We start from the raw sequence: 14,872 nt of genomic DNA on the forward strand, positions 1-14,872 counted from the left end.
AACGTCCAAAACTTGAAATTCTGGCAAATGTTGAATATTTGTTGGTATTTCTTTGAACATCATGATTCCTCCTTTGAACCTCGTGATACCTTTCTTCCCCTTGCACCTTCCTTACTGCATTCAGTGTGCTTCTGACCCTAATAAGGAATTGCAGTTACAGTCTTGAATTGCATCAAGTCTTTTGGAACTAGTTCCATAACATATTCAGTTGTGCTATATTGGGACAGATCATTGGTCTGAGTGTTGATTCTGAGTGGCAGTAGTTTTTTCTGGAGCAAAGGGGTTTTTTGCCACCCTGCAGCCTGTGATGGTTTTAACTGGAGATGTGAAATACTGACTTTGGGACCTTCTCCTGAAAAGCATGTTTGTACAGCTGAGCAGTGTTCCCTCTTCTGGCTAAATGCTCCTTCATCTGGTGCTAAATGTAGTGATGTGCGGTCAGTTCCTAGCTGACTGGCTTGCTTTCACACCCAATACCAGGTGCTGGTTATTACCTATGAAGTGTCCTGGGCCAAAATGCCCTGGAATACACCTTTTCCCACAAAGATCTATCTGCAATTGTTAAGTTATGTATTTGAGGAATGCCTTGCTGTATTGTAGTATGTTCACCTTCTTAACACTATATGTTCTTACTGTGGCTTGAAAAAATTTAACATAGCAAAGTGAGATTTAACTTGATTTGTCATTTTCTTGTTTGCTTGTAATAAGATCTCTCACACACAGATACCTGAATGAAATGTGGTGTGTAAGTGCGTGTTTAGGTTCAAACACCAGTTCAATCTCTGTATTGGTTTTTGAGGGAGCCAGAAAAGATGCAAAATATGCTGTAATGTGGAATATTCTTTGTCATTGAAATATCAGTATTTATTTATTTATTTATTTTTAAAACTTATATACCTCCCGACTAGCAATAGCTCTCTGGGCGGTGAACATAGATACAATAAAATACAATATAATACAAAAACATCAGTCTAAAATCAAATTTCACAATCTAAAAACAGCAAAGGCTAAAATCAAATTACAAACATTACAATCATTAACAAAAAATTAAAATGCCTCGGAGTAGAGAAAGGTTTTAACCTGGCACCGAAAGGATGATAGTGTCGGCGCCAGGCGAACCTCCTCGGGGAGACTATTCCATAGTTCGTGGGAAACTGGAAAATTGAGAAAATTGAAAATTGAGTGCATGTTTTACAACCCAGTTTCCTCTAATTCCCAGGGTCTCTTTTTAAACCGGGCAGTAAATATGTAAATGCATTGTAATGTGATATCTGAAGCAAGACCTCTTGAATCCTTTATTTGGCTGGTCTTGTTTGTTTTCTCTGATTTGTGGGATGCTTAAAGATTCTTGTTATATAAGGGCAGATGACACATTTAATTTTTTAAGGGCTTCAATATGATTTGTGGATCCTCATGTTTTTCCTGAGTTAGACATATTCTTGATACTGATTAGTCTGGGGATGCCTAAAGAAGAAAAATGAGAGGGACTTCTTCATATTATCAAACTGTGTGGTTTCTCATATACAAACGGCTGTTAATTTGCTATACATCCAGAAACCCAAGCACTTGGAGGGTGTTTGTGAGAATGCATTAAATAGCTATTTACTAAAGACTAAGCTATATGCAGATTGGTGCATGCAGGTTTCAGATCATACCTTTTTCCCCCAGCCCAATCTTTACATATCCCCTTTGACTTTAGAGGGGGTGAGCAGCTGTCTCTTTACACTATATTTGTGCTACTCGTTATAAGAATAAATCTCTAATTAAAATTTTACTTTGCTCAACTTTCTACGCAAAACTGGCTCTAGATGTTGCCCCGTTAATACCTTGTAACCCTTCCTGGTAACTTTCTAGCAACATATAACATCCTTTGAAAGACGAGACCACACATAAAACCTTTTGGGTGGGGGATGAGAGAGTTGATCAAACTGGGATTGCCAGCACAATGCAGTCCCATGACTCAATTGAAGTTGGCCTCATTAGAATTCCTGCTCTGTTTATCCAGACTGGTGAAGTGCATTCCAGGCCTTGCTGCCTGCAGTAAAGGGATTCTGGGCCCAGAGCACTATGTGTGTAGGTTCGTCTCCAAACTGCACCATGCCAACTCTGCCCCCAAGGAACAGAAATGTGTTGGCCTGCAGTTTTGCCAGAGTTGTGGCTGCCACTGAGATCTTAATGTGAAACTCTTTGGAAGGGTGCTTTGCACTTTACTGATCTAGTATGACTGTAGCTGATCCTGTAGTTGTGTGGGTTGTTTGTATGAAAGTTGATGTAGCATAGTGGCTAACAGACTGAGCTACATATTGGGAAATCCCTTCTTTGAATCTCACTTCTGACACTAGGTGGCCTTAGGTAAGCCACTCTCCCTTGGCCTCAGCCCATCCCAACTGCAATGTGGGAATGATACTGACCCATCTTAACAGAGTCATTGTAAGAATTTACAAGAAGAGCAGTTTGGGACACTAAGAATTGCTATGTAAATTATAAACATTTATTAAAGCTATCTTGATCACAGCTTTAGCATTGTTATTTCTATATAGCTTTGGGCTGAATCTGAAGCCAGTTCTAACACGAAGGTTTTCCTCCATAGACTGGCTTTTCTAACAAATCCTCTTCCAATGAAAGTGAAAATATTTTAATACTGCAATCTGTGCATGAGCAATTCTAAGATGGTTCTATGAATTAAAGTTTTGAAAAATGAATAAAAATTATTGTAAAAAAAAAAGAATTAAAGTTTTGAAAACTTGGTGCAGTTTTGGGCATCAGCAATAGCTTGGCGGAATGCATGTTTAGAGAGTCTCAGTCTCCAGCATCTTCGGTAACAGGCCTCAGAAGACTAGGGGCATTGGAGAACTTGTCTCAGTTAGGGTGACAGTAGCGAGGTTTACACGAGCTCCCCAAAGTGCTGAAAGCTTTGCAAGGGGATCCTAAGGTCATGCTAACTTGAGCCTTCTGGGCCAGCCACACATTCAGCAACCCAGTGAAGGAGTCCAACATGCATAAGGATGTGGACAGACATGGCACACATGTTGTTGGCGGGGCAAGTTGTCATGTTCCCTTCATTTGTTCTTTCAGTGTTTTAAAATGTTTGTGTAGACTTTCCAGTATCTTTCATAATTTGTTGTTGTACTGACTTGCCATAAATCTGTTCCTTTTATTCTGTGATCTTTGTAGAACTTTTTGATGTATTTACAGAAATGATTCCAAAACATTGGTAACAACTTATATCTCCAGCAGCCCTTTGTTTCCATTTGTAAAATTGACAGTCTGCTTGTGATTAGTATACTCATCTGCAATGTCATGTTTGGGTGGGTGCCTTGGGACTGAGGGGTGATCTCTTTTGTTAAGTTTGCTGTGTAGGGTGGAATTTTGTAAAATTCCCTGTGTAGGGAACTGCTCCTTCTGGACTATCCCACCCTCTTCTCAGGATAACATGATGAGTCACACTGTCCTGGCTAGTGCATCCTGACACAATCTGGGAAAATCTCTGTCCTGTCTTATATGTTGATTTACAAACTCAGCACTGTCCCCACTCCATATGCTGTAGAGCAGCCTTCCCCAACCTGGTGCCCTCTAGTTATTGTTGGACTCCATCAGCCACTGACAGCATGGCCATTGATCAGGAATGGTTGGACTTGAAGTTTAGCAACATCTGGAGGGCACCAGGTAGGGGAAGACTGCTTTATGAAAACTGGATTTCAAACTGCAAGCCCCAGTTCAGATGCACTAAGCCCAACCATGGCATAGCTCAGTGCAGTGCACCAGCAAAACAATCAGGGAGCCTGCAATCTCATTTTCTAGAGCCTGCATGTTTTCTTATTTACACTATGCCATGGTTTGGCTTAGCATTGTGTGCATACCAGGCCACCGGCTCAATTCACATAAAATGTGAAACCATGGTTTGGTGTTATATTAATGAGCCCTGCATTCTCAGGCTTCTTCTCCTTTCTCTCCTCATCAGTCTGCATGTAATTAGTGATATCTGCTTTTGCGGAAATCGTAATTCACCACTGTATCCAAACCAGGATTTGTATATACAAAATACTGTGTGCAAGCCTTCAACGATTCATGCTATACATTTAAAGTGAAACAATAGTGGACTAAACAGTCCTGGCTTACCCCAGGGAATTCTGGGAAGTATAGAGTAAAGAGTGCTGAGAGTTGTTAGGAGGACTCTTATTCTCCTCACAGAGCTACAGTTTCCAGAGTTCTCTGGGAAGAGGCACTGACTGCTAAATTACTTGGGGAATTATAGCTCTGTGAGGAGAATAGGAGTCCTCCTACCAACTCTCAGCACCCTTCACAAACCATACTCCCAAGGATTCTTTGTGGGAAGCCAGGACTGTTTAGAGTGGAATAAATGTATGGCATGAATGTGGCCTAAGATTGCAACCTATATCAAACAATGGTTGGTTATCCTGTTTTTTTTTATTTTGACAGTTTATTTACTGCTTAATTACAATTGTCTCTGAGCAATGTTTAGAGGGCTTGGGCTAACCAGAGTTTGTTGGGTTTGGGTGTAAAAGGCAAACCATGGCTTCCACCAAAGCAGAAGAAACCTGTTGAAGTGTGGCATAGCAAAGGAGCTTGTGAGCATTATTTATGTAATGACAACCCATGGTCTAGTGCTGGATCTAAATCAATCTAAACCCATTTATTAGAGAAAAATACTTATGCTAGTATTTTCAAGATGTATAATATATTGTGATGGAGTGTGATACAAATATGGGTACAGGCTAGCTTATTTTCTGTACAGCTACTATGGGCACTTGCAGGCTGCTCCAGTGCATATTTACTCAGAAGTCAGTCCTGTTGAGTTCAACTGGGATTATTTCCTTAAATTAACTGCAGCCTTAATTGCATATGTCAGCCTTCCCCCATGTGGTGTTTTCCAGATGTCTAGTACTACGACACCTATCATCCCTGACCATTGGTCATGCTGCCTGGGGCTGATGGGAATTGTAGTCCAGAAATCTGGAGGGCACCAGATGGGAGAAGGTTGTTGTATGATACACTATTGCTTTATGAAAAAATGAAATGGACTGCCTTCAAGTCAATCCCGAATAGGGTTTTCATGGTAAGTGGTATTCAGAGGTGGTTTACCATTGCCTCCCTCTGAGGCTGAGAGGCAGTGACTTGGCCAAGGTTACCCAGTGAGCTTCATTGCTGTGTGGGGATTTGAACCCTGGTCTCCCAGGTCATAGTCCAGTACCTTAACCACTACACCACACCGACTCTCTATTTTTATAGGAACGCTGCTTTTCTGAGAGTTTTTTTAAAAAATATGTATTTCTGCATGATTATGCTGATGTCTACATATTGTTTCTAAATCCAGATGATAAAACCATCTCCCCCGTTTTTTTAAAACTGGTGATGGTTTTTTTTCCTTTTCCTATTTTCCCATCTTAAGAAAATTGAGATACCCTTTGATACCTTAAGGGGCAGCACCTTGTAGCTCTCTGTAATTGATTTATTAAACTGAAATTTTATTCCTGCTGTTTCTGTTGTCTATTAACAATGGGATTCTTAAACATGATCCTTGTGTGCCTTTTCAAGTCAAGAAATAGTGTCTAAACCTCTCTGAGTGTTAATTGGCAAACAAATTATGAATAGGGCTATTGCTATTGTCCCAAGTGATTCTGGGCCATTAGAACTCATGGTTTGCTTTAAGGTATGTTAAGGGCAGGCTTCAAGGAAACCGACTAACTTCTGTAATAAGCAGGAGTTTTATCCCTGGGCCCTGTGTGTTACCCACATGTGCAACTGCTTGTGTTACAGAGCAGGGTCTCACTCTGCCTCTGTGCCCAGGGAGGCACAAAATCTGGGGCTTTGTGTATATGTGGCACAGGGCCGATGGTAACATATCATCATCATCATCATGGTTTATTTGTATGCCACTTTTCCATAGTAATTTATGCTCAAGGTGGCTCACAACAAGGAAAAGTTACATAATTCACTGCTACAAAACAAAATTCAAATAGTCAAACAATAAGTTTAAAAAATGTTAAGAAACGTATAATAAATTGAAACAATGCCATTACAATTCGTAAGCATATGTGAAGAAGGTGTTGAGGCTTCCCCTCATGCTGTAGAAAACACTTTTGTAATGCTGCCCTTTAACAATAGAACAAAATCTGCTGCCTGAGGCAGACTGCCTCATCCTGCTGAATGGTAAGGCTGGCCTTGAGGCTGAGAGAATACTGGCTTGCGTAAGGCCATTTAGTGAATTCATGGCTGGCATGAAATTTGAACTGGGAGCTCATAGCATAATAGCCCCTCTGCTGCAGCAGCTCTTGGTAGAGAACATATAGGTTGCATTTGGATGTCAAATAAGCCATGGTTTATTGTGATGGGAACAAGCCTAGGTTGGCCTTCTGTTTGCACGTTCCCTCCTTCCCCCTTGTGTGACTGCAAGGAGAAGACGGAAAGGTTTCCCTGCTGTCTTTCATTCACTGCAATTTAGTGTCACACCTAACCTTAAATTGTGTTTATTTAAAACTGTGGTTTATTTGAAACAAGTAAACTTCATTACCCATAGTTTAAAGTTGGCTTGTTTGAAATAAGCAATAGTTCATTGTTTCTGCCACTGGGAGAAAGGGTGGAATATAAATCTAATAAATAGATAAAAAGTTAAGATTAGCCACGGTTTGTTGGGCTTGGATGGAATGGCAAGCTGCAGTTAGTCAAAAATGGAAGCAAAAGCTTCCAAAGTCCTCCTTGGAGCAACTTCAGAGGAGGAAAGGAGAGTGAAGGAATTCATGAGCCCTGAGGCTCACTCCTGTTACAATCAGCCATGGTTTATCATGGCACCTGAATGTACCAATTCATTCAGGTAGAGATCAAATTGGCATGCAAGATCTATATTTACTCTTTCCCTGAACATCTAGTTTCGATAACGAATGAACAGTTTTCAAACTTCCAGTGTCTTGTGTGAGCGGTTACATTTGTTTCTCATTGAGGTGACCAACTTGTTTTTCAAGCCCCTCAACATAGAAACATGCTAGTTCTCCTGACATGGTAGATCTCTCTATCTCTGGCTGCTTTCACACATGGGACTGATTGCATTAGTTTAACGGATTAAAATAGTAGTGCTTCTATTCCAATTTCTAAAATCCCTTTCATCCTGCAGTGCCTTTGTGTTAAGGAACAACAGCTTTTTCAGCTGATATACCGGCATTTTGCGCAACTCTCTTTCACATGGCTTGTTTTAGTCCCTCACCCAGTATGCACATGCGCACTGTTCCCCTCTATGTAGGAGGTCTAGGATCTTGCCCTGTCACCATGCAAGCCCACTCCTTTTAGGATCTGATTTTTAAAATTATTTTAGTTGTATCGATACAGGAGTGTGTGTGGGAAATGCAGCTGCTATCTGTGCCGATGCTGGAATACCGGTACAATTTTCAACAGGAATAACCCCCACACACACACGCGACTAAAGGGCAGGAATACAATATATGCTGGGATGTCTGTCACGTGAGCGGCTGCAACTAGAAAAAAAACTCCCACAATTTTCCAGGTTCCCAGCCTTGCTAATGGATCATTTCTGGCATCATTTATCATGGAAATTTGCTGTAAACTTGTACTACATTCCACTAGAATTCCGGAGCTAGCTTGTACGTCATGTGAAAGATCAAATATAATGCACAAATTATCAGGTAAATCGTCAGAATAATGGAATAAAGTGCAGTGTGAAAGCAGCCTCTCTTTCTCCCGCTACTGATGCTCTGGTCTTCCCATTTCCAGATGCTTGACACTCATTTTATTTTTAAATGGGGAGTGAATACATTACCAACCCCAGCCTGCAGCCAGGCATATATCTGCCATCTTTGTTGTGAGTTGTCATATTGGTCTTTTGTTCTCTTAACTGGGAAAACCTGGTTGACTGCATTCCCTACAGCCTTTATTTCAAAAGGGGGGAGCATGATTGACCCTGCAAACACTGCTGGTTGAAGCACATTCAGTGTGGGTCTTGGGTGTGGCTACACAGACACTTCTTAGGGGTATATGAAGGTGCCTTATACCGAATCGGGTCATTGATCCATGTAGCTCAGTATTGTGTACACTGACTGGCATCGGTTCTTCAGGGTTTCAGGCAGAGACTCTCTCAGCCCTACTTGGAAATGCCAGGGATTGAACCCGGGGCCTTCTGCATGCAAAGCAGATTCTCTAATATTGAGCGACTGCCCTTCCCTTCCTCCATTTACTGGAGGGAAATGGAGAAACAAGGTTTCAGGGTTCTTAGAATCATATAACCCACACAGGTGGGGAAAATGCCAGCCCTGAAGCTGCAGCTAGGGTTTGTTTCTCTTTCACAGTCCAGGGGAAATGATTTTGAGGGGGTTTAAGCCTTGGCTTAACCGTGATGTGCTCACGGAGCTAAAGGCCTGACCTATTGGAGCGCTAGAGACCTCCTACACGTTGTGCACTCGCTCTAAAGTAGCTGTCCTTCCTGTGGCTTTTGGGTAACTGGATTTTGTTTTGGTGTGGAAAGATAACTTGCATTTAGAAGAAAATTAGTATGAACATAATTGCATATTCTTTTATGCAAAATACAGTTGCTCTTTTCCAAAGAAGCATGGTTTGCTTTTCTTATTGGGGGCTAGGATTGTGAAAGGGAGGAAGGTTGAAAATGAATATTGTGCTCAGTGGGTTAAGTAAGAGAGACATTGGCTGGAACCTATAGGGACATGGGAATGTCCCACTCAGAATCACTTTCATATCTTCAGCAGAAGTGCCCAAACATTGTTTTTTAAGGTGTGTCTTATAGGAATTATATGAACAAGATAGACTTCATTTTTAAAGTTCTCAGAATTTCTCATTAGTTACCAAATCTTGGATTAAATGCCACACATCTTTCTTCATAATTCTTTGTAAACCACCTCCCTCTTTGTTACTGTGCTATTCTGCTGTGTCATAGGTTTGCTCTATAGCAGGCATGGTGAACCTTTGGTCCTTCCGATATTGTTGTACTCCAAATCCCATCAGTCCTAGCCAACAAGGCCAATGGTCTGAGATGATGATACAGCAGGTTCCCCATCCTTGCTTGGGGAAGTATCCTATCTACCAAGCTATTGCACTAGTCATAGGTCCAAGGCTATGTGGGTGATGTCCAACTAAGTCAACCTTTTAGTAGATCCATTGAAATAAACAGAAATCCCATTGATTTCAGTAAGTAATATTTGGAGTGAGCCACTTTGGATATCACCCCATGTTTCTGCGTATTATAAAAACACACCAAAATTCTTCACCAAAGATTCTGTGCTAAAGAATTCTAATTTTGCACCCTGTGCCAGTTCAGGTACATTTAGCCACTTTAGCAGAAGCAATTTTTCAAGCCATGGTGGAAAGAGGGAAAAAGTGTTCACCAGGCCCCTTATAACTAGAAACTTTATGTGGCCCCCTGCTTGGTTTCCAGGCTTCATTAGGGATTGTTGATATGCTTGAAATGTGATCTTCACAGCCGTAAGGGCTAGGAACTCTTGGTTTATCTTTTTTTTTTTAATGAATGTTGTCGTTTTTAGAAGGCTGAAATCTGCTTCCAGTTCTACAGTTTGTCCTTTTCCTATGTTCGTGGAATCTCAGTATACATACAACTCCAAATAAGCCCAGAGGTCCATGGAAGCATGACAGATGTATGACACCTTCATTACTGCTGCTTATTTAACAGAAGTTGCTTTTACAGTTTGAATTTTCCCTGTACTTTGAAGTAAGGCGCTGTTTCCACTTTGTTTTCCCAAGACCATCAGAGTGTGTCAGTTGTAGGACTTGAACTCAAGTCTCCCAAATCTAAATCCAACATGTTTGTCCACTGGAACGTGGTAGGAAAATGGACTACCTACCTGTCAAAGATCAAAAGAGATTGTTGTAACTGCTGATCAGTGGTTTCAGCAACCTTTCCTGAAGTGTTTTCAGTGCCAGTCAGCTGATTGACTTGCAGGAAGTCCCCTTGAAGTTCATTTAGACGAAGCAGTTTGGATTCAAACCATTTCCTCAAAACTGAGAAAGTGAGCCCCTTTAGCTTCAGTAGGGAATTCCCCAGTCTCACCAGGGCTCCCTGTCATCTCCCTGCTTGGTGCTGACAGGGAGTCACACTTGCAAAGGAACAATCAGGAGCTCACTTTAAGCTTCAGTTGTTCCTTTGTAGCTGCGCCCATACCTGCTGCACACCCAATGTCATACATGAAGGTCAGGTATGGAGCAGGTGGGCCTTGGCGGGGGAAACAGACTCATGGGCCAAAGTGGGACCTGTGTAGGGTCTAATTAGGTCGGAGGTTCCCCAGTAGGAAAATTATTGGTCCTTTGTTGGTGGTATTTTATGGCTACAGATACTTGCTTAGTTATGTTTTGCTTTTTACATAGATCAGAGGTTGCCAACCTTTTGGGACCTACAGGCACATTTGGAATTTTAAGTGAATACTGTGGGTGCCACCCATTTTTGTTGCTTTCCTCCTCAACCCAGACACATACATTGTTTGCTTTTCTTAGGATTCTGAGTGAAAATCAGATGCAGTACAATTAAAACAGATCCTCTTATATGTACATATCTCATGCTTTGCAGCATTATTATTATTTTTTACTTATTAGATTTATATTCCTCCCTTCTTCCCAGTAGGAGCTCAGAGCAGAATCACCAAACCATGGGTCAAATACAACAAGCTTCATGACTTTTCGATACAATGACAACAAAGATATCTCTGTAGACGCAGAGGTGACATTATTTATTTATTAAATATTAATTGTACCATGCTCTTCAACCAAAAAGGCTTCTCGAGTGGCTTACATGCAATCATTTCAAGACAGTCCCTGCTTACAATCTGAAAAAAACAGCACACAAAGGGAAAGGAGCAGGGAGGGAAGAGGGGGGAAAGCAAACTTGGGGATTAATTCTTAAATAGTAGTTCTTATTGAAAAGTAGCTTGAAGGAAGAGGCCACACAGAGGATCTAACAATAACAAGAACTTTACTATAACTAATTATATACAGAGAACAAGGCCCACAGCATGGTGCTGCTTGTAAGGCAGGCCTGGAACTGAAACTGCCACAGTCTGGGGCTGACTCAGCAGTTCCTGGGATGGCAAGCCTGGAGGGCCAACACACTACACCTATAATGACCAACTGCCCTAGAAGCGGTTGAAGGATAGGGGGGTGCCTGACTGAGCTGGTGTTTCTATGATTTGATGGTGGTTTAGAGAGGATTCATGGCAAAAATTATGAGGCTTCATAAAGATCTGTGCCTCAGGTCCATGTTTTTATGCCACAGAACACATTGGATAAGCAATTTTTTTTATAGTTGAGTAAATAGAGATGGATGTGATCTGTGATTTGATTACGGTCTGAGCAGGAACCGTGAGAAAACCATCTAATTTCAAGAAGATCAATTTTATTCGATCTGATGTCTGTGTCATTTTCTTGGATCTGACATTGTGTGTGTGAGCTTTCTCTCTGACTCCAGTGGCACCCCACTTTCTCCTAGATTGCTGCTCCATTTTCCACTCCCCACCCTGCAGTCTCCTAGATTGTTCCCATTTCTCTCCTGCTTTTTCCCTCCTGCCCTCTCTATTGTTCCACTTTCTGTTCAGCTGCTGATCTACACCTTGAAAAGCCCATAATGGGCAGCAGGAAAGAGGTCCACTCTTCTGGCTTCCTCCTTCACTCTGTGTAATTTTCATGGGAGGGAAAAAAGTTAATTAGGGAGTGGGATGGAGTAGGGAACTCGGAGGCTGTGTGGGCACAGGGGAAGTCCTCATGGGTTCCACCTTAGCAAGCCCAGACATAACTCAGTTCTTATAACCATGTGAGCTAGGCTTCAATATTATTATGCCAATATTACAGATTGAAGAGGGGATGCTGAGAGAGAGCAGCTTTCCTAAAACCACCTAATGAGTTCAGTACTGAGGTAACACTTGAACTGAGGACCTCCCACTGTCAGGTCGAATGCTTAATCATGCTACTTTCTCTTTTTCCCACCCTCAGCAGTATACCATTCATAGCTGTGAGTTGGAGATTAGGTTGTGGCATGTGTGATTGGGAGCAACAGAGGTTGGTAGGTACATGCAAGGAGATTAAGGATTCAGGGACTGGCAAAGCTTAGTGAGGTTTGTTTAGGACAGTGCATGAAGACTAGGCAGCCGGTAGGAAGGTGATCAGTCCAGGGTTAGGAGTCTCTAAACTTCTGTGGTCGCTAGCAAGCTGCTGGAACCGTGTTATGTCTGTCAGCAAAGGACTGTGCTGGTTGAAAGGTCTATTGATCCTCTGCAAGCAGTGTCTGGAGCTGCCTTGCTGTATTCATTAATCAGTTGCTGTTGCTGCAACAGAGGACAATAGGGGTAGAGGGAGGCCAGGAATCAAAACTTATCTGAGTGGGATCTGAGCCAGAAAAATCAGTGTTCTTCTTGGGACCACAGTGATGGAAAAGAACCTCCTCTGTACTGCTGTTATCCAACTGCAAAACTGCTCTGTTTGGCTACACATTTTATATCCTGCTTTGGAGGGTGAACTTTGTGGCATGCACTCTTGACGTCTACATGCTTTAGAGCAATTATTCAAGCGCGTAAATAATGGGTCTATTTGAAAATTAAACATGGAATTACTCAGTGGGTCTTGCCACGTGTGCAACTGGTACGATCTGCAAATCTAAATCAGCAAGATCTAGCTCAGGGGTGAGAAAACTGTTGCCTTCGAGATATTGATGGACTACAACTCCCATCATCCCTGACCATTAGCAATGCTGTTGGGAGCTGATGAGAGCTGAGGGTCTAAGTCTTGGGGGTTGGGGGTCTAGGTAGTGATTGGGCATATGGAAGAGTGCCCTATATTTCTGCAGCACTCTTAACACTGTCAGAGCCAACCTAACACACATTGCTAGGCCGAATAACCATGCTATGTGACCTGAGAGTTGCTTCCAGAATTTCTTGTAATATCACGGAAGATATCTCAGACATGTACTGCTGCCCCAGATGACCACTTTGTAGCGCCTGGGCAATTGGGCCAGCCCTGACTGATATTTTCAGCCCATCTTGCTGTTTACATAAACAGCAAAGGGAGCAATAGCTTAAAGCCCATGGGGCTTACGATAGACTGGCAAGCCTAGAATAGGCTATGATAAAGCTCCTTCATGTTCAGACGGTGTAACTTTGAGTGTTGGGGCACACAGGTCTATGCCCTGTTTGGAAACTTTTGAGGGAAATCTGGCTGGCTGCGCTTGAGATGGTCATAGGTGGACTTTTTGCTCAGATTGAGCATGGACGCTCTGATGTTTTTTGTAAGGTTTGTCAGTTGTTTCTGGGGTATTGTCCGCACCCCACCTCTGCTAATTAATTATCCAGATTAATTGGGGAGGGGAGAGAAAAGCCTTAGGAGCCCAGAGCTGCCTCTCATGCTTTATAATGCCTGCTCCTATAATGCCTGGTCTAACATAGCAGGTGCTAACTGTTCTCTGCTTAACAAATATACAGATTTACCCCCTTCTTGAAGAGTGTTTGGTTCAGCCTACAAGGTTCATCTTGTCTCGCAGCTTGCAATGTCTGACTTTGCCTCATGCCTTTGTGGGAGCATCTGCAGTCATGTCTTCTGTTGGACAAAACTCCATCTTGAGTAGTCATCTGCGATAGGTATCTCTAATGAAATGGTGCTTCACGTGTATGTACTTGGTTTGTGAACTCATCCCTTCTGACTCCATGAGTCTGTTGCATCCTTGATTGCTTCCCAGTCCCTTTTGGTTGGCAAGCTGGTTTTTCGGCACAGGTGGATATCCCACTATTACCACCACATCTGGCTTGGTAACAGTACTCATATACAGACATTTTTTGATGTCTTGTCTTGTATCTCTCAGCATTTCCTTTAGCATCTGGCTTTTTCGTGAATTTCCTCTTGGAGCCTGCAGCTTTCCTTTCCTGAGGAAGCTTGGTCAATGTCCAAGTTTTACTTTTGTGTAGAGCTTCCAGCTCTTCCTTGGCTGCCTGCCTCCACCTTTCAGGCTCAGCTTTGGGTAAGGTTTCAATTTCTTTCCAGGTCTCTGGCTCTGGAAGTTCATCTCTCACGAGGTAAGCAAGTCTCTCTGGTGGTACACCTTTGTTGGTGCGTTCAGAGCGTCTGGGTGCTGCCCCTTCGGCTGCCCCTTCTGGCTCTGTTGCCCCTTCTGGCTCTGTTGCCCCTTCTGGCTCTGTTGCCCCTTCTGGCTCTGTTGCCCCTTCTGGCTCTGTTGCCCCTTCTGGCTCTGTTGCCCCTTCTGGCTCTGACTCCTTGCCTTCCTCTGCAAGTATATTATTGTTATACCTTCTGTGGTGGAAGAATAACTCAGCGTCTTCCTTTTCACTGTCATCTGTTTGGTGTGGTGCCCCTTCAGGTTGGTTGTGTGCACTTCCCTTCATCAAAGTCGACAGCGCTGTGTACTTCAGCTTCGTCAATTTTGGGATCTATGACTCGGTATCCCTTCTGCATTGAAGAATATCCAATGAATATTACTTCCCTGGCAGTGTTGTCAAGTTTTGACCTCTTTTGTTTTGGGATGTGCACAAAGGCCTTGCACCCAAATACACGAAGGTGAGACGCTTGGTGTCTTGTCATGCCACAGTTCAAATGGTGTTTTGTTTTGTTTGCAGATGCAGGAAGTTGGTTCTGCAGGTAGGTGGCAGTAACCGCAGCTTCTCCCCAGTACTTCTTTGTTAACTGTGCATCTTCCAACAAGGAACAAATCATTTGTCCAAGGGTCCTGTTCATTCGTTCTGCTACCCCATTCTGTTCTGGGCTGTAAACAACTGTAGTCTGGTGCCCTATGCCTTCCTCATGGAGAAAGTCTTGCATAGCCCTGGACATATATTCTCCTGCATTGTCAGATCTTATGATCTGTGGCTTTCTGCCAAATTTGTTGGAC

General features: G+C 42.6%; 1 protein-coding gene across 4 annotated transcripts in view; it reads left to right on the forward strand.

Moving 5' to 3' along the window:
• TRIP10 (thyroid hormone receptor interactor 10) overlaps window positions 1-14,872 on the forward strand; it is a 124,780-nt gene that overhangs the window by 15,245 nt on the left and 94,663 nt on the right. For 2 of the 4 annotated variants that reach the window (XM_061639495.1, XM_061639512.1), the window contains exons 2-3: window positions 14,011-14,042; window positions 14,601-14,622. The exons of the other annotated variants lie outside the window; for them this stretch is intronic. In XM_061639495.1, coding sequence (XP_061495479.1) covers window positions 14,011-14,042; window positions 14,601-14,622 — 54 coding nt within the window. The remainder of the gene's footprint in view (window positions 1-14,010; window positions 14,043-14,600; window positions 14,623-14,872) is intronic. 4 annotated transcript variants of the gene reach the window in all.

Source organism: Rhineura floridana, chromosome 1, assembly GCF_030035675.1.
Source record: "Rhineura floridana isolate rRhiFlo1 chromosome 1, rRhiFlo1.hap2, whole genome shotgun sequence".
Lineage (NCBI taxonomy): Eukaryota > Metazoa > Chordata > Lepidosauria > Squamata > Rhineuridae > Rhineura > Rhineura floridana.